This window comes from Microchirus variegatus, assembly GCF_963457635.1.
Source record: "Microchirus variegatus genome assembly, chromosome: 2".
Lineage (NCBI taxonomy): Eukaryota > Metazoa > Chordata > Actinopteri > Pleuronectiformes > Soleidae > Microchirus > Microchirus variegatus.
This window is the reverse complement of record NC_139803.1, coordinates 35,390,387-35,412,161: the sequence shown is the minus strand read 5'-3', so window position 1 is coordinate 35,412,161 and position 21,775 is coordinate 35,390,387. Positions and strand designations below refer to the sequence as shown.

General features: G+C 38.3%; 1 protein-coding gene across 1 annotated transcript; it reads right to left on the bottom strand.

Moving 5' to 3' along the window:
• Positions 1-1,740: 1,740 nt before the first annotated feature.
• LOC310944951 (otoferlin) lies at positions 1,741-20,619 on the bottom strand (the record flags this gene model as incomplete). The annotated part of the gene is made up of 41 exons (XM_083910807.1): positions 1,741-1,921; positions 4,612-4,712; positions 5,022-5,200; positions 5,527-5,768; positions 6,751-6,849; positions 7,130-7,218; positions 7,317-7,459; positions 7,603-7,763; positions 8,475-8,645; positions 8,751-8,878; positions 8,997-9,122; positions 9,278-9,415; positions 9,803-9,921; positions 10,747-10,819; positions 11,140-11,271; positions 11,355-11,381; positions 11,503-11,576; positions 11,664-11,832; positions 11,916-12,077; positions 12,174-12,293; positions 13,253-13,414; positions 14,266-14,400; positions 14,481-14,605; positions 15,054-15,243; positions 15,342-15,494; positions 15,586-15,702; positions 15,804-15,894; positions 15,986-16,086; positions 16,572-16,692; positions 16,923-17,106; positions 17,360-17,468; positions 17,864-18,087; positions 18,461-18,647; positions 18,739-18,925; positions 19,202-19,361; positions 19,446-19,530; positions 19,646-19,708; positions 19,796-19,927; positions 20,083-20,137; positions 20,221-20,341; positions 20,574-20,619. 41 exons carry the CDS (start codon positions 20,617-20,619, stop codon positions 1,741-1,743), a joined length of 5,382 nt encoding a protein of 1,793 aa, XP_083766933.1.
• Between the last annotated feature and the right edge of the window lie 1,156 nt (positions 20,620-21,775).

Here is a 21,775-nt window from a genome sequence, read left to right as displayed (position 1 = left end):
CATGTTGTTACAAGACCTCCATGGGTTTTTAAGCGCCCACTGCATATTTTTAAAGGTGATATTACTTTAAAATGCAATATATTTTTTTACATCTTACTAAACTATGACATTTTTTCCACATACTAGACATTAGTGGAATGCTTCGAAATCACACTTTCGGAATCTATAAACAACTCAAAATGTCCCCTCAGTTTACCTGTTCCTGGTTTTCCCATGGCTGGGTACATACTTTTTTTTTTTTACATTTTTGACATCTTACTAAACTATGACATTTTTACATTTTTGACAGCAAAAAGGCTAAACAAAAAAAAAACACAACATGAATCATGATTGTTCAAACTTGAACAAACAAAATTTTAATGCGGAAAACATCAACAATATTAGATTAGATTATTACACACTGTGACTACACAAATAAACACCGTCTACAGTTGTCTTTTGTCAAACAGCAAAAAAAAAAAAAACGTACAAGTGAGAGAACTTGTTTACAGTGTAAAATAAATAGTACATTTGACCTTTCAGGGCACCCACCCTAACCATCTGGTTAGTGAAACTGCTGGAACCTTCTGAAGGAGGTGACTGTGCAACATCCTCAAGCTCCCAGCATCTTCTTCACCATGTAACCAGGCATGTTGTACAGGAAAAGAGCCAAGATGGCCAGCAGCAGGAGAGCGATCACAATCTTGATGGTCAGCCACCTGTACTGGTCACACACCAGGTGTTTTGCAGCTTTGAGAGGAATGAGGAACCAGAGGAGGGCGATGTCAGGGCGGCTGGAGAAAGGAGATGCAAAAACAAAAAAATGGTTAGATGGTTACTTATTAGAAATAAGTGCAATATGTGTAAATGCGGCCTGCAGTGATTCCACTATGTTGTGAAATTGAAATATACACACATATCCTTGACAGGTGCCTTTGGACAAGAAAATCACACATGAAGATAAGCAAATGAATGATGGCTGTGTTCCATTTAGCTTCCTCAGGTTTCAGGTCTATACAGTCACACCATCCTGACTTCAAATAATATGCTTTATAGGTTTATGCTTTATAGGTTTGTACACATAAAATGGTTATGAAAATTAAACTTTTGCTCTATTTTAAAGTGATTATACATTCTTATGGGCAGTATATTCAATTTCTGCCAATAGATTTGACTTGATGTTACATAGTAGAGCTTTAAAGTTTAGAAGTTTTCACCACTTTCGGTCGTGGCAGTGGGACATATTCATAATAAAGTGATAACAATACAGACACCGTTAATTGTTGAGAATATTATCGGGAAAAAATACATTTACTCGAGTCTTTGAGTTGACATGCGTATCATAAAATAAGCACTTGGACCGTGTAAGTATGTACACACAGAGATGACAGGACCGGCAGAAAACGGAATAGTTCACAGGTCAATTTATTCATACATACAGTACATAGACAAAACATTTATTTTCTTGACAACAAAACCCAACTCGTTCTAAAATCCTAACAATTGAATCAAACCTCGATAGTCGTCACTTTCTATAGGTGACTAAGAACAAAGAAAACCTGGACAGTTATCACACACCAGCAGAAGCAAAGAGTTTGAATGTGTACATTAATAACCAAGGTGAAGAAGCTCTTTTAATAATAAGGCATCAGAACTTTGTCAAGTTGCAAAAAAAAAAAAAACGCTCACAAAAATACAAATAATGATGGAAATTCACACTCTTTGGAAAAAGAAAAAAAAGTATCATCTGCCAATTTTAACTCAAGCTCCCAGCATCTTCTTCACCATGTAACCAGGCATGTTGTACAGGAAAAGGCCCAAGATGGCCAGCAGCAGGAGAGCAGTCACAATCTTGATGGTCAGCCACCTGTACTGGTCACACACCAGGTGCTTCGCAGCTTTGAACGGGATGAGGAACCAGAGGAGGGCGATGTCGGGGCGGCTGGTGGAGCACAGAGAAGTGAAGAGATGTTACGGAAGGCAAAAGCCACTTATTACAACACAACCCGAGAAACAGGTAACCTGAGGTGAGACCTGTTCACCTCCACACTGAGTCAAATTTAAAATGATTAGTAATAGGGCCAAACTGTTAGCGAGAAAAATAATGAAAAATTTGAGAATAAAGTCATATGTCATATATGCAGGCTATCGATGGTTACATCTGCCTTCTGTTGCAATTTAATAATAATACATTTAATTAGATAGGCTAATGTATTTTTGACTTTTTTTTTATTTTACAAGTTTATTCTAGTAAAATTATGACTTTATTCTGGTAAAATTACGTTTTATTCTCATAAAATTATGACTTTATTCTAGTAATATTATGACTTTTTTTTAATGTTACGAGTTTATTCTGGTAAAATTATGACTTCATTCTTAAAATGTTATGACTTCTTAAATATTACAAGTTTATTCTGGTAAAATAACTACTTTATTCTCATAATATTCTGACTTTAATCTTATAATATTCTGACTTTAATCTTATAATATTCTGACTTTAATCTTATATTATGAGTTTTTAATATTACAACTTTATTATTGTTTATTTGACTTTATTCTCAAAAGATTCCTTTTTTTTCCCCTTCAGTTTGGCTCTAATACTCCGTGGTACAACAAACATCATCTCAAGGCACTGTGAGAGAGTAAGGCAGAGGCCGTGACACGACGTGTCAGACGTCTACATCCTCGCTGGTGTGGAGGTTTGTGAGGAAGATACAGGAGCGTATTGCATTCAACTAAAATCATTTTGAAAAAGGCTCAGGATTGACGCACTGACTGCAGGGGATTGTGGGAAATGAGCCTTCTTAAGAATGATTTTAGGTGAATGCAACAGGCTTCGGTATATAAAATTATAATTTTGTTAGCGTCAGAGGCAAAAGCTCATGTTTTACCAACTCATTGTTCTTTGTGACTGAGTATTAGTGTTTGAGCAGTTAATTTATTCAAAGAAACAGTATGAGGTCACAGACACAATATCAAGGATGTATTAAAATCTGTGCACACTGTGTTTGTTAAATTGCAGATTTTTGAGGATTTTCCAGAGGAATGAAATATTGACCTTTTTTTTGCTAAGAAATGAGCTTCGTTTGTCTTCCAAAGAACATTGTCACACAATTCAATTATGTGAGAATGTGATCAAAGAAAACTGTAGAATTCAGAAAACAGACCCAAAAATAACTGTAAAAAAAACAAAAAAAAAACACCACAATGTTTAATTATATTAAATTTCATGCACAATTTCATCAACACAGGGAGAGTTAAATAACTCAGCTTGAGGACATTTTGTGCAGCAGGTTTTGTGCAGCACATGCGCTTACCTTCTTTACGCCTCTGAACTAACTTTGTGACTAGGTGTTGTCTTTCTGGATGATCACATGTTTTGATATTTCCTTTAACAACATGCTTGTTCAAGTTGAAAGACATAGATCTGTCTTATTCACGCGGAATGTGCCGCAATGCTTTTAAATCCAAGTCAAGAGGATTTCAGGCTGATTCCATTGATTATTAGTAAATTTGAAATATTTTAAATACATTTAAATACATTTTAAATTACTTTTTAATCATACCTTATTTATTTATCACTGTTTTTATTCATTGTGTTTTATTCATGTAACTTTATTTGTGTTTTTATGTGATGCTGCCTATCTTGGCCAGGTCCAACCATGAGAGGAAAAGAGGTTTTTAATCTCAGTGGATTTACCTGGTTAAATAAAAGTTAATAAAAACATTTTAGATCATTGTTATACTTTTTAAAAAAAATGTAAATAAAATAATTTAAAAGTTTTACTTTTTCTTTACCAAGTTGATTTGGGTGCATTTTCTTCTCCAACACTTGTCTTTACTGCTCTGGGTTTTGTGGTTATATAAAATTTATACAAAAACTATTACGTAGTTTTCAAAGGCTATGACTGAAGGGAAACTGCAGACAGAAAATGAAAAGAGAGCGACTTAGAAGCGAGTTTAAAAGCGAGATTAGAAGCGAGTTTAAAAGCGAGATTAGAAGCGAGCCGTCTGGTTAGTGAAACTGCTGGAACCTTCTGCAGGAGGTGACTGAGCAACATCCTCAAGCTCCCAGCATTTTCTTGACCATGTAACCGGGCATGTTGTAGAGGAAAAGAGCCACCAAGACCAGCAGCAGGAGCGCGGTCACAATCTTGATGGTCAGCCACTTGTACTGGGTGCAGAGCAAGTGTTTAATGGCTTTGAAGGGAGTGAGGAACCACAGAAGGCTGGTGTCTGGACGGCTGGAAAGACAGAAACACGTGTTCAGTGTTACAGACCTGCAGTGGAACGGGCGGAGTGTATTTTTGATCATATTTGACACAGGCAAAAACAGAGAAACAATAATAAAAGTTAACAATAAGTGCAACTTACCATGAAAAGATAGTCCCAAACTTGGTTGATGTCAATCCATTTAAAAATCTTTCCTCAACTTGCGGAATTTTTTCTATTTTATGTATCCGTTTAAGATTTCCAGTTTTTATGTTTATGTTTTATTTATGATGATTTTATTGTATTTATTATTTGGAGCTGGACGTTTGGATGTGCAGAACTACTGCATATATGCAGAGTAGAATATGTTTACTCTACTCTTTGAGTAGGAGGTGTGAATCATTTTATCATTATTCATACTTGGGTTTCTCCAGCGGCTCTGGTTCGTTGCGTCCTTCACCGACGGGGTTTCTCTCAGCTTCATCTCCGGTCAGAAGGTGCAGCTCTGCTTCCACTTTGCCCTGTAATAAAACATAAGACACAATCAAGCAAACGACAATGTGCAGGAACCTTTTAACATAAATCCTCAAAAGGAGGTCGTGGGACTTTAATTTCATGGTAATTTAGTCCTGTGGAATGTCATTTTGTTTTGTCATTTTTATGGAATTAGATTTGTGTCAATATTTTCAAACAACACTTCACAAAGCAAGCAACACTTTATGAACTGAGCAAACAAAAAATGAGCCACAAATATGTCCGTCTTTTCCAAGGTAAAAAAGAAAACTAATCTAATTCCACACTAATATGGGTCACTTATTAATTGGACTCACTGTCAGTTCAAACTCTTCATCTTCATTTCTGGCCACAAATGGCCACCAGCCTTTGATCCTCTTCTGTTTGAAGATGGAAACCATGGGAATATCTCCCTCGTTTGTCACCATATCAATGGTGCACTGCTTCGGAGTCTTTGCACCGCGTGGGAAGCGGTTCAGGTCCAGCTCAATAGCACCTTTGAACAAATAAAAATGAATGCAATAACAGTCAGTTGGTCACAGGAGATCTTTTTTGTTTGGTCCATAAAGTCATTTGCAGAATTTTACAAACATTTCAGTCAAGATTTATGTCTATTTTTAAATAATAGAATGAAGTTTCAATTAATTTAGCAAACATCTATTAGAAAAATATGATATTTAAGTTCAAAATAATATTAGGTTTCACACATGGCTTTAAATGAGTTGCTACATGATGCACAAATTTGCTCTTATGATTTAGTTTAGTAGTTTGTGAAACAATAGCACAAATAAAAACACGTTCTCAGCGTTATTTTTTTTTTACCTAAGAAGTCGTCTGCAGAGAAATGGTCGGCGTCCCACACTTGCAGATTAAGACGAGCAGGAATCTTGTATTCCGTCTCGTCCCAGGCAAACATGGACTCCTTTTTGGAGATGACTATCTTCTCCTCGGCCATGAGGTAGTCGAAGGGGAAGACGAATCGCCAGTTGAAGTTGCCCTCCCCGGTGATGGAGTGGTAGTGGACATCAGTGTCCTGCTTGTCCTCCTGCTGCCCTTTCAACCAACTATTAAAACACACAACAAGAAATCAGATTATAGACAGAAACCTAGGTGTGTTAAACCGTTTTCTCAAAAAACGATAACAGCAATAAACTGATAATGATATCGGTTTATTCCATTTACGTGAGCGCTTGAATAACAGATAACTATAAAAACCCGATAATAATCAGTTTTTTCATGTGCATGTAAACGCACTCACTGACTTGTGTGTCAAATTTGAGGTTCGATTCCCAGGTTTGTGACAGAACTTTTAAAATATAGCACAAGGATAAGGAGGGGTGATCAGAGTCGTCCCTACTTTGTTGCACTCTGCAGTTTCACCAGTAGATGTCACTAATTCTCACCGTAGGCCAACCAGGCCTAGGGGAAAACCTGATTCTGCAACAAGAATAAAGAGAATCCCACTTCCTGACTCCCAAGAAACCACCAGCAACACAGCTATGACCCCAGGGTCGTGACTGCTTTTGCCTTGTGTGTATGTGTTTGCATGCGAGTGAGCTGGGTTGCAGGTGTGCATGTTTGAGATGTGTATGAGTCTAGGTGGATCCTGGAATCCGAATAAGAGGCCTGAAATTCCCAACTGCAGTGGACTATCTCAAACCTCGCTGGTTTTATTTTCCTTTAAAATGCCTTCATAATCTTGCCCCTCACTATCTTTGAAAGCTTCTTTTATTTGTATTTTATGTGTGTTTTAACCCTCTTATTGTTGATTTTATTGTATGTACTGCACTTTATAAATAAAATTGGATTATCCTACTTCAAAATTTGAAACATTGCTTTAGAAACACGATATTAAGTACATATAAATGCTTAATCTAAAGCTGCACAAAAAAAACTACTTTTATTTTTAAAATGATTATACATTCATACAAATGCACGTATGGGTAGTATATTCAATTTCTGCCTATAAGCACCTCCTAAATGTTACACACACACACACACACACACTGGAAAAAGAGGAAGTAAATGTCTCAGGTTCATAATTACCCTCGCACAAATATATCACTCGATTTCTCGCCGGTAAAGATGTCGTCGTCCTCCAACACGACTTCATCTGTGTTCCAGATGATCACCCTCAGTTCAAACCTGGTCATAAAGAAGAAGAATTATATCCTTAAATGTTTATATGTTCTGGTTTATTTGCTCCATATAAAACAGAAATCACTAAAAGTGAATAATCATTTGGTTTGTGGACAAAACGATTACTCGTCGCGAACTACTATCAGCATTTCTGTATTTACCCCTCACAATTATTTCAATAAAGGTTAAGACACCACATAATTGATATGTCGTAATTGATATGAAGCAGTGTATATGAACATTATGAACTAACTATTTGACCTAAATCTGAAAAAAGCTGACATACTTCTTTGGTTTCCTTGGTGCAATGTCAAGTGCAGGACCAGGGGCAATCATGTCTTTGGGGAACATGTCCACCCACATCTCAATTCTTCCCTAATCACAAATGAACAAGAAAACACAGTCTTAATGAATTCAAAGAATATGTCAAGTTTTGAGGGAATAAAGCTAACTGTATTAATATATTGAAATACTTGTTCGATCCCTGGTTTGTCCGGGTGGAGCAGTGGTCGCGTTTCCACGTGTTCTGGTACCAGTTTGCACCCGACCTGCGGGATTTCCTCCCAGTGCTTCAACACGGTTAAAGCCAAGTGGTCATCCGTCTGTTTCTTCAAACCTGACAGGCATCAAATCAAATACAAACATGTCTTTTTTTCTTTAAGTGCTGTTGCAATCACACCTACAGTAGCATTTTTCGTATATATACCGTATGGATTCCAGGAGAAACAAAAAAAACGTGTGAGGGAAATCTACAAATACCATTTTCATCCTCGATCTCAGTCTGAGCCATGAAGACGCGGTTCTCCACCTTCACTCTTCCCCCTGGGCCGTACTGAGGCGGCTCCACTTTGCCATCCTTACACAGCTTTGCCAGGATATGTGTGGGTTTCATTGGGTCTCTCCAAACATTGTAACCATGGCTACAGGATAAAACAAGTTGAGATTTACATAAAACAGAAATAATTACTAAAAATATATTTTTTTAAACAATTCATGCATTGGAAACTTTGACAGGTGAATGATGAGAACGGGTTAATTGGCGTTAGTTAAGGTCCCTGAGTGAGTGAGAAAGTTAAAGCATTTGTGACCTTTGACCTATTTTGACTGATTTGCCTTTAATTAAAAACAATTGTTGTGAGATTTGTGTCCCCTTGTCCTTTTAGCACAACACAAGAAAGAACCCAAACGTGTTAAAATTGTAACCAAGTAACTTTTACTCTGAGTAAATTTTAAACAAGCACATTTTTTTTACTTTAACTTGAGTACATTTTCAGACCAGTACTTCAGTTAAATCTTATCAAAAATAGTGGTACTTTTACTTGAGTACATTATTTCAGTACTCTTTCCACCTCTGGTTATAAGGTTATAAGGTTATAAATATAAAAGATTATGGGATAATGAAATAACAATTGCTACAATCTGGTGGTTGTACAGTTTCTTTTATGTATATATATATATATATATATATATATATATATATATATATATATATATATATATATATATAATTTTTGCACTATTAGCTACCCGACTCATATATGACTCTCCATGGGTAAATACATTTATTTCCCACTATATTTTTAAATTCATTTCCATGCAGCTTCAGGGAAGAGATTGTTATATTATCTTACATGGCGTAGTTACATGAGACACCACATGTGGCTCTGTGTTTGCTGTAGAAACGATTCTCAAGGTCGAGTTTAGTTTCTCCGATCAGATCATCGGTTCCCACCAGATCCCAGTCGTAGATTGACACGGTGAGCGTGGAATCCATTGGGAATGTGGCCTCCACGTCAAAAGACCTGAGAGCAGAAGAAGATTCAGGTAAAACACACGACATAGTGAGGAGTTTGTCAAATCAGATAAATAATTCTGCACAGTTATTTTAACCAGAAGTTTCCACTTACTTTCCAAACAAAGGGTTCAGCTGTTTTGAGATATAGTTCTCTTTATCCTTGATCTCCGTCTTTCCCAGTCTGATTGCGATGTACGGGTCGGCTTTTCCGTTAATATCAGCCGGGTGCAGATCAGTCGCCTATCAAAAGCAAATTAGAAAACTTCAGGAGAATTTTTGACTTAAAGAAGAAGAAAAAAATAAGAAAATAATACTAGTTTTTGGCCTGCAGTGATTTGTGGATGGGTGATCAGCTTACCCTGATGACATAGACGCGGACAAGTATATTGATGGGATCATTGTGAGGAATGTTCTGAAACATTCCCATGTTGGAGTCAAAGTCTCTGGGAAGATCATCTGACACTTTGTACATGCACAGTGAGCCCTAGATGGACGCAGTCAAAGAGATTAATAGTTATACTGAAATAAGCAAGTTAACTAAACTTAAAAAAAAGGCACTCCACTTACTGTCTAAACAAGACAGAAATGAAAACTGTAAATACAGCTTATTCTGCTCTACTGTAAATATTCTGTCCTTACTTTGAATCTTCCAACAATCCTGTCTTCGTCCGTCACATTCTGGTCGTCATCATCGCCACCTTTTCCCCTGAACAGGTTGAAACTGTGAAGCCAGTCCTCAAAGTTGTCGAATTCACTCTCTAGTTCCTTAGGATACACCTAAAAATATATATTTGTTAAATGGTATTGATTAAAGCTTGAATCTGTTTGTTGACATCCTAACGTCCAAATAGTTATGAATAAATAAAGATCTGGTTTGAAATGAAGAAGTTATAGAGTTATATGGGTCACAATTAAACATGTTGACTATAGAAGGTCACTTAAGGCATGCATGTGGTGTTCAGCAGAGATGCTAATAAGGATCCTAAGTAAAATGTTGAAATTAGATTGTGGTCGGACACATCTGTAAAAATCACACTTCAAACATCCTCCATGAGGTTTGAATCAGATATTTTCTTCTCTATATCCATATCTGGATAAAAAAAATCTAGATATGGAAAACAAAAAGGATGTGATTTTTGACTGTGCTCTGAACAAAGTCTGTACCTTCAGCTCATCCAGCTTTGGCTTTTTCCTCTCAAACGGGTCGATTGTCAGCTTCTTCTTGTCCTTCTTTGCTTTTCCTCTCTTGGAGCCTTTCACAGGAGAGTCATCAGGTTTGATGTCTGAGTACAGGTTAGTGTTGAGGACGAGTTAAGGGGGGGGAGGAGGGGGTTGTGAAGGGGTGAAGGAGCAGACCACTCGAGACATGAATTCTACATGAAAGTTGCCAAAACCAGCTGTTATTGTTTACAGCGAGCTCGCCATTGAATTGTATACAGCTATTGCATACAGTCCAATGGGTTTACTGTAACTGGCTCCTTCTGGCAGGCAGCTGAGCAGATTCTGTGAAGCTCACAAACTGACGAGTTATTATAATCCATTGTCAAATTTTATCACAGCAAATATATGTATCTTGATAAATATATATATATATATATATATATATATATATATATATATATATATATATATATATATACACACAAGTTGGTTCTGTACAGGATCAAATTTAGTTGCTGCTTTCTCTGTGTGGTTTCATTAACTGCCAATTCTCCGATGACAACTTTCATGGCAAGCATACGGCTTATATGCACATATGGGAGAGAGAAAAAGTGGTCGTCCCACTTTTAGGAATGTGGATTCATGTCATGTCAGCATCTACACGGAGGCATTCTCAGGCTACAAGGGCTACGGGGGTTGTCTACTGAACTGTAGAGGAAGACAACAGAGTTAGTCGGCTCACAGCGGGCAAACATGCACTTGATTTGTAAAAGTCAAGCAGGATGTGTGTGTCGCAAACACAGGCAAAAACGGAATTGTCTGCTCGACTGAGTAACAGGAAGTAAACAATCGAAACACTGGAAATGTTAAGCATCACTTATTGATTCTCAACCAAAAACAAACGTTGTGCATAAGAGTCAATCTTATTTAAACGGATTTGGTTTTACCTCCACTGTCTGTGATGTCCATGTCATCTTTGTCCTCTGAGTCCGACAGAGCTGCTTCTTGAGCTTTGAGTGCCTGTCAGCGCAGAAAAAAACAAACTATAATCACATGTTTGTACATTAAAACTGTGGCTCCCATACTTTATGTATGGGAGCCAAAAAGTGCTTTTGCTCCTGTTATAATGCCACAGCATTATAACAGGAGTTCCTCCGTGTGAGGATGTTTAAATGTTACTGGTAGTTTAAACCAAGCAAACAAATAATCCTGTTTCTCACATTCATGGAAGAAGTTTGTCTTGCCTTACATGTGGTAAATGTTGGGCTCAACCATGACTTTTTCCAAAACATAGTGACCACATCATCTTAAATGTTGTCCCTGAAGACCGAGCTTCTCACCTCTGTCAAAGTTTCAATGGAGGCAAAATATTTGGACCACCAGTCCAACATGCTCTCGTCAAATTCCTCCTCTTCAAACTCATCGCCCTTCTTCCTCTTCTTCTTTTTCCCCTTTCGGTCCTTATCGTCGTCCTTTGTGTACAAAAAGAATCTTTATCAATAAAACTTGTCTTGTATTTTGATTAATAAAATATAAAATGACCACAGCTTCTCACCTCAACTTTGACCACGGCATCAGAGCCCTATAGAAAACACGAGTGGATGATAATATGTCATTTTTCTCATGCTGTCTGTGTTAACCAGGTCATTTATGTGGATTGATATATTAATCTGGGTCTAATTCTTTAAATAAAGTTGACTTACACAGTCTAGTTTGACCACAGTGTCCATCTTCTTATAAGAAGGCTCAGGTTCCATATTGACAACAATAATTTCCTCTGAAAGACAATATAATGACATTTGTCAGAGTTAAACCGTGACAACACGATATCATAGCGGTAAACATTTGTTATATTTGTTCTCACCAGTATTGTTTGAGGACCAGTTGTTGGCCTGCTTGTCTGGCGTCCTGTAGATGAACTTCCGGAGGCTTGTGACGGCGTAAGAGCCGACCAGAGTGTAGCGGCCAAAAGCCCTGCAGTCCACCACGCGGATGTTAAGCGGTGGGTGAAGCAACTCATTCTCGGGCAAATCCTGACGCACAAAATCCAGAATTTTGTGTTCAGTGATGGGAGTTAATATTTATCAGAAGCTAAATCACTTAAATGAAAACATACCACTTCAAACCACTTGACGAGGGTGCTGAAGTTGGGGTTTTTCTTGTAGTTGGGGATGAGGGCTGACTGAACCCCCTTCCCAGCACATTCAATGTCCACACGAGGCCGATCCACCTGGGCCAGATTCACTCTCTTCAAGTCTCTCAAGCCCCAGAACAAAACCTAAAGCATAGGGAGATTCAACAATGTTTTGCTTGGGTTTCCTATAGAGTTAAAAAATAAAACATTATCTCCAAAGGTCAGTTAAATGAGTCTCACCTCAATCCTGTACTTGCTGAGCACTGGTCGGATTCCCAGTGGCACGGGCATGATTGGACCACGTTCCATATCTGCAGGCCCGTCTATCGGAGGCAGGTCAGCTTTCCCATTGGGTCCAATCTAAGAGACGATAGAGATACAGGTATCATAACGTGTTAGCTTTTAATATGATGTGACATACAGTTAGGGAAGCAAAATCAGGGGTTCCCAAACCTTTCAGACGTCCAAAATAACAGTGCCAGAGACTCAAGAACTCAATATTTCACACAATTTACAAGGGCTGGCTTATCTATAATTTAAAATAAATTAAGGTGTTGCAGAAATGGCAGTAAAAAAAAAGATTATACTATGCACAAATTGCTCTTGTGATGATTTATATTTTGATTGGGTCACAAAAGTTTGTCATCATTTCAAAGTAGGTCCCCATATAAAAAGTTTGGACATCTCAACGCTGTGGTGGAGTAAAGTTGAGCTGCTGCAACTGATGCTGTCTGTAAACCTATCATAAAGCCCAACTGGTGACCCTTTGGTTACAAACCAACTTGCATTTCCACTTGGCCACTTGCTGCCCTAAATATATGTGACCCTGAGCAACAACTTTAAGTGTCACTTGAGAAACTGGAAATGTCAGGGAATCGCAAATGTGTAATTATAATAATGTGGCTAAATATTACTGGAGGAAGCAGGCATTGATCGCTCTACCTCTCGCACGCTGAGCGAGTGCTCTACCATTTGAGCTAATGAAACAGTGGCTCATGTGAAATGTAAAAAAACTTAAAACACTGTGGCTACACTATTGACACAGTTGTTTTAAATGTATATAGAAATCATCACTCCTGTTTCTTGTAAAGATCAGTGTTTTTTTTCCTACCATTTCATACGGTGAGCAAATATTTAAAGACAACAAAGTGACAAAATGAACTGTGACAAGAACAAATACTTCCATTTCTGTAACAACTTATATTAGTTTCAACTGATAAACCAGCCTTTAATTCAATTACCCCAGCTCATCTGTACGTTTTTCCTCTAGTCTTTCTTTGTCTTTAGTCTCTGGTGATTTTGCATTTTCAAAGACAAACCTGCAGCAGTTCAAACGCTGCCAGCATTTCTCCAGCGGCGCAGTTCCCACGGTAGATCTGATAGTACTCCAGCTGTGGAGGGAAGCGTGGAGGGCCGTAGTGTTCGTCCGCCATCTTGACCACAGGCTTAGCAAAGGTTCTGCCCATGAAGTCAGCTTTGCCCTGGAATCACACGACCAATAAGACATGTCATAAAACCACAAATTGTCTTTTTTGATTAAGCAATTTTTTTTAGCAACTTATTTTACTTGTCAAATCAAAAGGTAGAAACATGGCTTTTTTTTTTTTTAAATGCACATGTTTCTGGACAGACAATTGATAAAGATGCTCTGAAGGTAAAAGAAAAATAAATATACAAGGACAACAATAACCTAAAATAACCAGTGAACTGCAAAACAGATCATATATCATTAGATTACTACTGAATGATTAAAAAATACTGGTAAAATCTCTCTTGCAGTTAGTGGTTATACACAGTCCACAATCTCTGTTGGCCACATTCACAAAAAAACCCACAAAATGTCACTTAAAAGAAATGCAACAGGTGTAAGTGCATCGTCCTTATGGACAGCTGTGACTCAGCATAGAGTCCATGGACACATGTCTTATTCCTCTTGCATGCCTTTTTTTTATTTTTTAACTCTACACACATTACAGTGCCTCTACAGTACATCAAGCCATCAGAATCCACACTCTACTTATCCAAAGGGTCATCCAAAACAATGGTGTTACCGACAGGAGCAAATGTAAAATTGAGAGTCAGCAAAAGCACTTTTTCTCAAATGTACAACAGAGGAACACAATGTTAAACTCATATCACAGCCTGTTTTTTTTGTTTTTTTAGATACATTAGTATTTAATGACACATTTAGTCTTACATTTCAACTGAAAGACAGACAGACTGTTAAAGTATTAAAGGTGGATAAATCATGATAAGACAGCTGCTACATTAGAAATTCAAGCCTTGCTCGTGATTATTTTAAATGGGAACGGTTTCAAAAAAGGAACCTCACCACTGTGTCCTGATCATAGAGCTCAATGACAATAATTGGAGGGTCGTCTCTCAGTTCGTTGGCCTCGCCAAACAACTCCACATTCTCAAAGACCAGCAGCTGGTCCCATGTGGGGCAGAGGGTCTCGGGCAACACCTGGCAAGAAAACAAACATCATCTCTACTACGATGAACCACACTTAAAGGCGACACAGGTGAATGTTTGAGCGTATTTACCTCAGTGACTTGACTCTGTGTTGAGAAGAAAACTCTGGCAAATGGATCAGACAGGCCAGTGCTGTCAGCAGCAAACAGGCTGCGGGCTTGGTACATGTGGACCCTCAGCTGGAAGATTTGTTTCACTGTGGAAACATTATACAGTAGATAAATCAATTGGCAATCAATCATTTTATTAATGGGAATCTCTCAATACTACTTTACTGTGTCAAATACTCATACTGATATAACAAGCCGGAGTATTTTGAGTATTTAACACATTTGTGCCGATACATTTACCACCTATAACAATATCCAACAAGTTCAAAAGCTGATTCTGCTTTTAATTTTACATTTATTATGAAAATTATACAGTATCTTCTTAATCTTTCTTTTCCTGATATCTGATCCAAAGACTTAGACAAGTATTGGAACAGCCCTTGTTATTAACGCAGAAGTAATATGCTTTGGCATTTTTGTGCTTAACAAACACAGTTGTGAGAAAATCTGATTAAAGATTGAGGACAATTTAGCATCAACAAATTAAAATTCATGCAGATAGACTGGTAGATACAGATGATATGATTGTCTTACTCATGTAAGTGAGGCTAATGGGAGGTGTGCATGGCAGACCGGGTCCTTTGGACAACTTGTTTTCCTCAAATCCATTGGGAAGGCCATTCAGGTAGTCTTTGCGCTGCCTGGTTAGACCTAGCCAAAAGTAAATCTCTATCTTGGACTGGACTGTCCAGCCCGCAGGCCCAAAGCCTTTCTTTCCAGGAATCTTTAAGTAAATCAAGCAAAACATATCATCACTATTTTTATCTGGAGAAAAACAGCTTGGTTACAGATGATGTGTTATAATTTTGAGTGTAAACTCACCCTGAGGAACATAGTCTTGACTTTTCCACAGTCCTTTCCCCTCTCCTCGTCCATACTGGAATATAGAATGTCTTTGGAGGGGACACGCGCATAAGCAATGCGCTTCCCGTTACTTATCATCCATATGAAAATATCAGGAACGCTGTGTTGAGGCTACAGGAGGAAGAAGACATGAAATGACCACAATAAAACAAATAATGCTTACAGCAAAAAAAATAAACAAATATAAAATTGAAGATCTTACTTCATCAGCCAGGAAACGCAGCTTTGACAGGAAGTTCTGGGCCAGTTTGAGTTTATCTCTAACTGTGCTTTTCTTCACCTGTGTCCTCATGGCCTTCGCTTGCTGGCCGATGGATTCCTAAATCCGGAAACAGTCGAGCGTTAAGTCAGACAGAGTGGGTATTTATAACCAACAAATCCAGAAAAAAGAATTGCTCCTTGATTCATTTTTCCACGTACCACATCTGACATGCACAGCTTCAGTCTCTCCCTGTCAAGTTTGGTTTTACCAGACTGATTCTGGTCCTTGTTTGCCAGCGAAAGATACTGACTGGAAGAAGAGGAGTCATTAAACCATTATAGTGTTTCACACATGTAGCATATGTTTTTTTACAATGTCAGTGACCGTAACGATGTAGCACCTGCATCCATGGCTAAGTTCCTCCAGGACACCTCTGAGTCTGCGCTCAGGATAGGCCTTCTCTGTCTTAATGATTTCCTGCACGTCGTTTAGTCCGTCCTCCTGTAAAAAATACATGGAAGATCACAAAATAACAAGTTTATTATAATTCTAACACTACTATTTGTTCTCCTGCATATGCAATTACAAATAGACATCATAATATTAAAGATCCAGTGTGTGACATAGAAGGAGTTCATAAACACTTTGGGCTCCATAACATTAGAATAAGCCTTTTATATACACTTCAGACGAGGTATTTTATAAAGGCTACCATCTTGTGCTGCTATGTTCCTGCAAACCAGTAATAACACTTTTTGTGTTGTAAAAACCGAAGCTTATGCTCGACTTTGGCCCAATGCATGAGCTTATTTAAAACATCTGTAGCTTTGGGAGACTCGACACTTCTTCCGTTCCTCAATCTAAAGTGTCAACATTAGTTGTCGCTAATTCTTACACACTGGACCTTTACGAAAACTACATTTAGATACTACATCTTTTTTCTTTTTTTTTTTACTGAAATCCGTCATCTATACTGTGTGACTTACCAGTTTATCTGCAGTGTTGTCTATGATGTTGGCGTTGAACAGCCTCCGTCTCTGATCCTGCCACCAGCTCTTGATGTAGAAACAAGGCTTCCTCTCAAAATAGGGCAAGTGGAAGTAGTTTCTGTAAATTAAAATTCAAAAAGGCAGGTTAAATGTGTGAAATGCTCATAAAAATCTTACTTTCTACTGATATCTGTAGCTAGAAGATAACTCAAGATGTAACTATGATCCATGCTCTTCACCTCCAACAGACATCTGGAAACATTAAACTATTATACCCCAAGTTTATTTCTGATGTAGTTAGTTTTTGTTGTTTGCTCTGTCCTTTTATCATAATGTTTTTGCTCTGACCGATCAGTGACGACAGGTTTCATGGGAGGTGTAGTAGCCACTGATGTCAGGTCCCCGTCATCCTCCATCTCCTCGTCACTCGAGTTGTGAATCAGCTCAGTTTCCTCCTCATCGCCATCACCTCCCCCCTTCTTCCCTCTCTGCTTTGGCTGGACGACTCCATCAACTTCGTTTCCATAGTAACCTGGCAACAATGTAATAGTTACGCTACCAAATGACGATGTAGAAAAGCACAATAATAATCGCTGAATTAGAAAACTATGAAATAAGAATAACCAAATTATATTCACTCTTGCATGGAGAGCAAATTGTGACATTTTCAAACCTTTAAACTAATGTTTGCCACTTCAAATCTAACTGTGTTTGAATAAAATTATTTTCTGGTCATTTTCTGGTAACTAAAAAGGAATTACAATAAAACAGCAAGTCAAAAATACCTATGGTGACCTCAAAGTTGATGGGTTTATCGCCGATCTTTCTATCAATCATTGTAGCCTCCAGGAACGAACCGAAGAGGAAAAATTCCTCAACTTTCCCAGTTGCGGTCTGTGAATTAAACAAAAAAAAGTGTCAGCATTTGAAAGTGAGACATTTTCTCCACCTTTTAAAGGTTTAAAACACTGGCTTTTTAAGAGAGACTACACTTTGACTTCGTGTTTACCCTGACAAGACTGTAATATAAGCTGTAATACAACAGGGACAACTGAATCCCCTGTGGACCTGCACACACAGTCCAACTGTGTACAATTTAATTTGCTGTGTGACTTACATTGTCCACCAACAAAAAGAAAACCCACATTAACGCAAACCGCGTTAATAATGCACCAGGTGGGTTAAATAAAGACAATTAATAATTCACATTAACAGCAGCACAATGACTCATCATGCAGGAGTGACAATTAGTTTCTTCCGCATGGCCGCTCGTCCAGATCGGGTCCCACCTCTGAGATGTTGGGCACTCCGTCCACCTGCACCTCGGTGGAGCTGGAACAGTCAGGAGAGGAGGGGTCCAGGATCTCAACACCCAGGCTGATGAGCAGACGAGCTCTGAAGGACACGCCCTCACCGAGTCCGTCATTTAACTCCTGGTACTCGTCCATCAGGGTGTAGGTCCGAGTGGAGCCATACATGTTCACCCAGGCGGGGCCCAGAGTGGGAAGGAAGCCTAGGACAGAATAGACATGATTTATATTCAGCTTAGAGATAGAGAGGTCCTGTTGGTAGTTTATCAGATCGCGACATCAAAAGACCTGAATGTTTATTGTAAATTTTTCTCAAAACTGATTCAGAAAAAAATTAATATCTTAAAATGTCAGTTAGGGCACTGTGAAATAATTTGCCTGAAGAGAGCTGTTTGGTTTACTCCTTATCCTCTTATATCCCAAATTTGAAGATTCTTTATGTTTTATGTTCTGGTCACCATGTCTGAAAGCTACTATTTTTGCTTTTGTTTCCCTTTTTTTGTCCTGTGAACTACCTTGTTTACACAGCGTTTATCAATATTGCTATTGTTCTTAAAAGAGCAAATAGTGAATCACCTTTGTCCCCATCATTGGATATCTTCTTCAGGTCAAGGAAGTGTGTTCCCATAGCAACATCATTCACTTTATCCGAGTCACGGATCTGGATCTTCATGCGTTTGCACAGCGGAGGAAACATCTCGGTGAAAACTATTTGCTCATTCCAGATGGGCTCGTAGCAGCTCTTCTGAACCGATGTTTTCCCCTGTAATTACATATCACAATCCTTATTGAAAAACCTGGTATGTTACAAAAACAAGTGGCCATGACAGTGTTTGAGACCTTTACTTGTTTACCTTCTGCCCAGCAAACAGTACTTGAACATAAGGATCAACCAGGTCCTTATTTTCTCCTATGAAAGCCTTTTTCACATTGGCCATGATGCTGGTGTTCATTCTTGGGAGTCCCTCCGCTCTGTAGATCTTCAGGTAATAGCGAGCCCACTGTCGCTCTGCTGGTACCCCTTCAGGTATTAAGAGATTCCTGCAACAGAAACAGGAAATTATCAAAGTAGGCACCGAAAAAAAAGTAAAACACTGAAAAAGTTGCACAATATGAACATGAATAATATAAATTTTTTGAATAAATTCACCTTCATCTTAACACACATTTCTTTTGTTGTTTAAAAAGAGTGAGCGATTTATTATCAATTCCCTCATTAAAATCCAACTTTTCTGAATTCATGAACCAACCAATTAAAAGGACGGAGGAACAGACAGAAATGGAGATTTGATTGGTATTAAAATATACTGTATGTACCCCTCTATGTCATCTTCATCAGACTCATTGGCCTTGTGTGGAGTCTTTATTGTGTCTCCTTTGGCCACAACTGCAACATCACACTTCACATATCCTTTACAACCTCCTGTGATGTCGTCGGGGTCAGACAACAGCGCCCATTTGTGGTAAAACTGATGTTCTGCAAGAGAAAAAAAAACAAAATCAAAAATGTAAATACTGTTAATATCTATGTTGTTGGTATTTATATGTGTTGGACTTTTACCTGGCTGTGAGTAGATTGTGCCAACATCCAGTTTGAAGGTTCCAACCAGTGTTCCACTACGTAGGAGGTTTTTAGAGTGGATTACCTAAGGGTGCGTTCAGGGTTGAGACAACCAAACATTAAATTCACTCGTCTTCTCGCAATCAAGGAATTCTGTGAATAAGTTTAATCTTATAGGGGTGAATTTATAAACAACTTACAGACAACTTCAGGATTTTGTCAAACATCACATCTGGAGGGACGTGGAAGTCGAACACAAAATACTGAGGAGAAAGGGAAAGGAGTTTGTGACGTTAGTGACAAGTTAAGCCTGAATGTAATATCGCATTACATTCTTTAGACTGACTCACTTCATTGTAATACGGGCAGTTGGTTGATTCTTTCATCGAGGTGTACTTTTTATCTTCGCCAATCTCCACGCAGACCATTGGATCCATGTTCTGTCCCACCAGCTGTCTGGCCTCAATCACCGTCACACTGACCTGGAATCAAAGGATCAGGTGGAACTGACTGGTCAGCAGATTGATTGATTATGCATTACAACTAAGATTAAAAATCAAGATCAACCCTGTGTGTGCAAGTATAACGGCCAGTAAGTCGTATGATTGAGCCGATAACAATGATGGGTTGCTCTTACTTGGTAATCGACTGGTCTTCCTGCACTGGGCTCCATCTTTATGTCTGGCTTTGACCTATAAGACGTTACGGTGTCAGAAAATAACCGGCATTTTTCAGGCATATTAAAACAGTGAGAATACAACAGAAGCAGACTTGCCTCTTATTTGATACATTGGTGGTGACGGCTGTGACTGAGGCCACTGAGATGGTGTCCAGGTCTTGGCCTCCTCCCATGAACATGCGGTCCAGGTTTTCTGTCTCCAAAATGGCCGGCTCATCTGCACATGAAGGACACACGGGTAAGAAGAGCTTGAACCAAAACAAAAGTGCTTCATTTTGTGAGCTACTGTAGTGCCTGGAAAGTAAACCTCACAAAAGTTAGAAACATGAATAGAAGTTTAGCTCTGTAATTGTATTTTTTCAGGGTAAGAAATGTGTGAGATTTTGAAATATCAGTCAGGACTGTGTTCTTTGAACAACTCCTCTGTCATCCATCTTGGCTACTTATACCTCCATTTTTGTCCTCCTTGTGTCCGCGGTGCTTACTGCGCTTCATGGTGCAAAACACTTCACTGTGTGCTCTGTGGACGAAATTTACAGTCATTTAGCATTTCATAGACGACAGGCCTGCTCTTGAATGGAGCAAAGTAACGCCAATAAAAAATTAAAAAAAAAAAAACACCTCATATTTTATGCATGTTCTGCAGCAGCCAGAATGATTCTGTCACACAAAACCTGTTGCACAAACACAGACTAAACTATTTTAAACATTTAATGCAAGGTTGTTCAAAACCAAATATTATACAACAAAAAACATAATAAAGAAAAAGTCGTCACACATGAAGACATTTACAGAGGCGTGCTACCACACCCGGGTTTAGCCTTCAAACGGCCCTTTTAATTATTTAAATCAGGTGGCCTGAATACGTCAATTAAACAGGATACATTTCACAGCGATTGTGCAAAACAATGCACTTAAAAAATAATTAAACTGCAGTCATTAATCAGCAAAGTGTCTTCTCCATGAGTGCACATGAAAAAGTTAGTGTCTTAGTTATATCCAAAATTGTTATTGTCAACCGTAAAACATAAATGACTGTACCACTTAACATTTCAAGGTTTGTGTGTGTCAAAAACTATACACATTACATATTTTAAAACATGTTAAAAAGTTTGAAACCAAGTCAAAATAAGTGGATGCCCTTAATGAGCACTGTACAAATAATAGTTATAAAGTTTAGAACAAAAAAAACACACACACTGAGCCAGGCCCATAATGAAATATCGTCAGTATATTGTTAGTATGTAAAAAGTAAACTACTTAAACAGACTATTACTCATTACTTCTTTTGTTTAAAAGAAGTTTCTTTCAAGAACTGGACCGTGAAAACATGTAGAAGACTAAATGTTGAGGTTTTTGTAATCTTTGCACACGATGGATGTAGCTGATGACAGAAAGTAACTTGATTAAACTTACCATACAGGGAAATGATGCTCTTGTCTTGTAGGTAGCTCCCTGAGAGGAAAAGAGTCCCTTGATCTTCACTTTTTCTCTATTTTTTTCTGAAATGGAGGCGACACTACGTGAACATTTTCGACATTTTCACAGCAGTAGGAATAAGGCTACAAAGTTAAGTTGCAGAGAAAAGAATTGAGTTTGTCCAGTCTGGAGCTGGCCAGGAGTGATGTGATACACCAATGAATAGTGCATG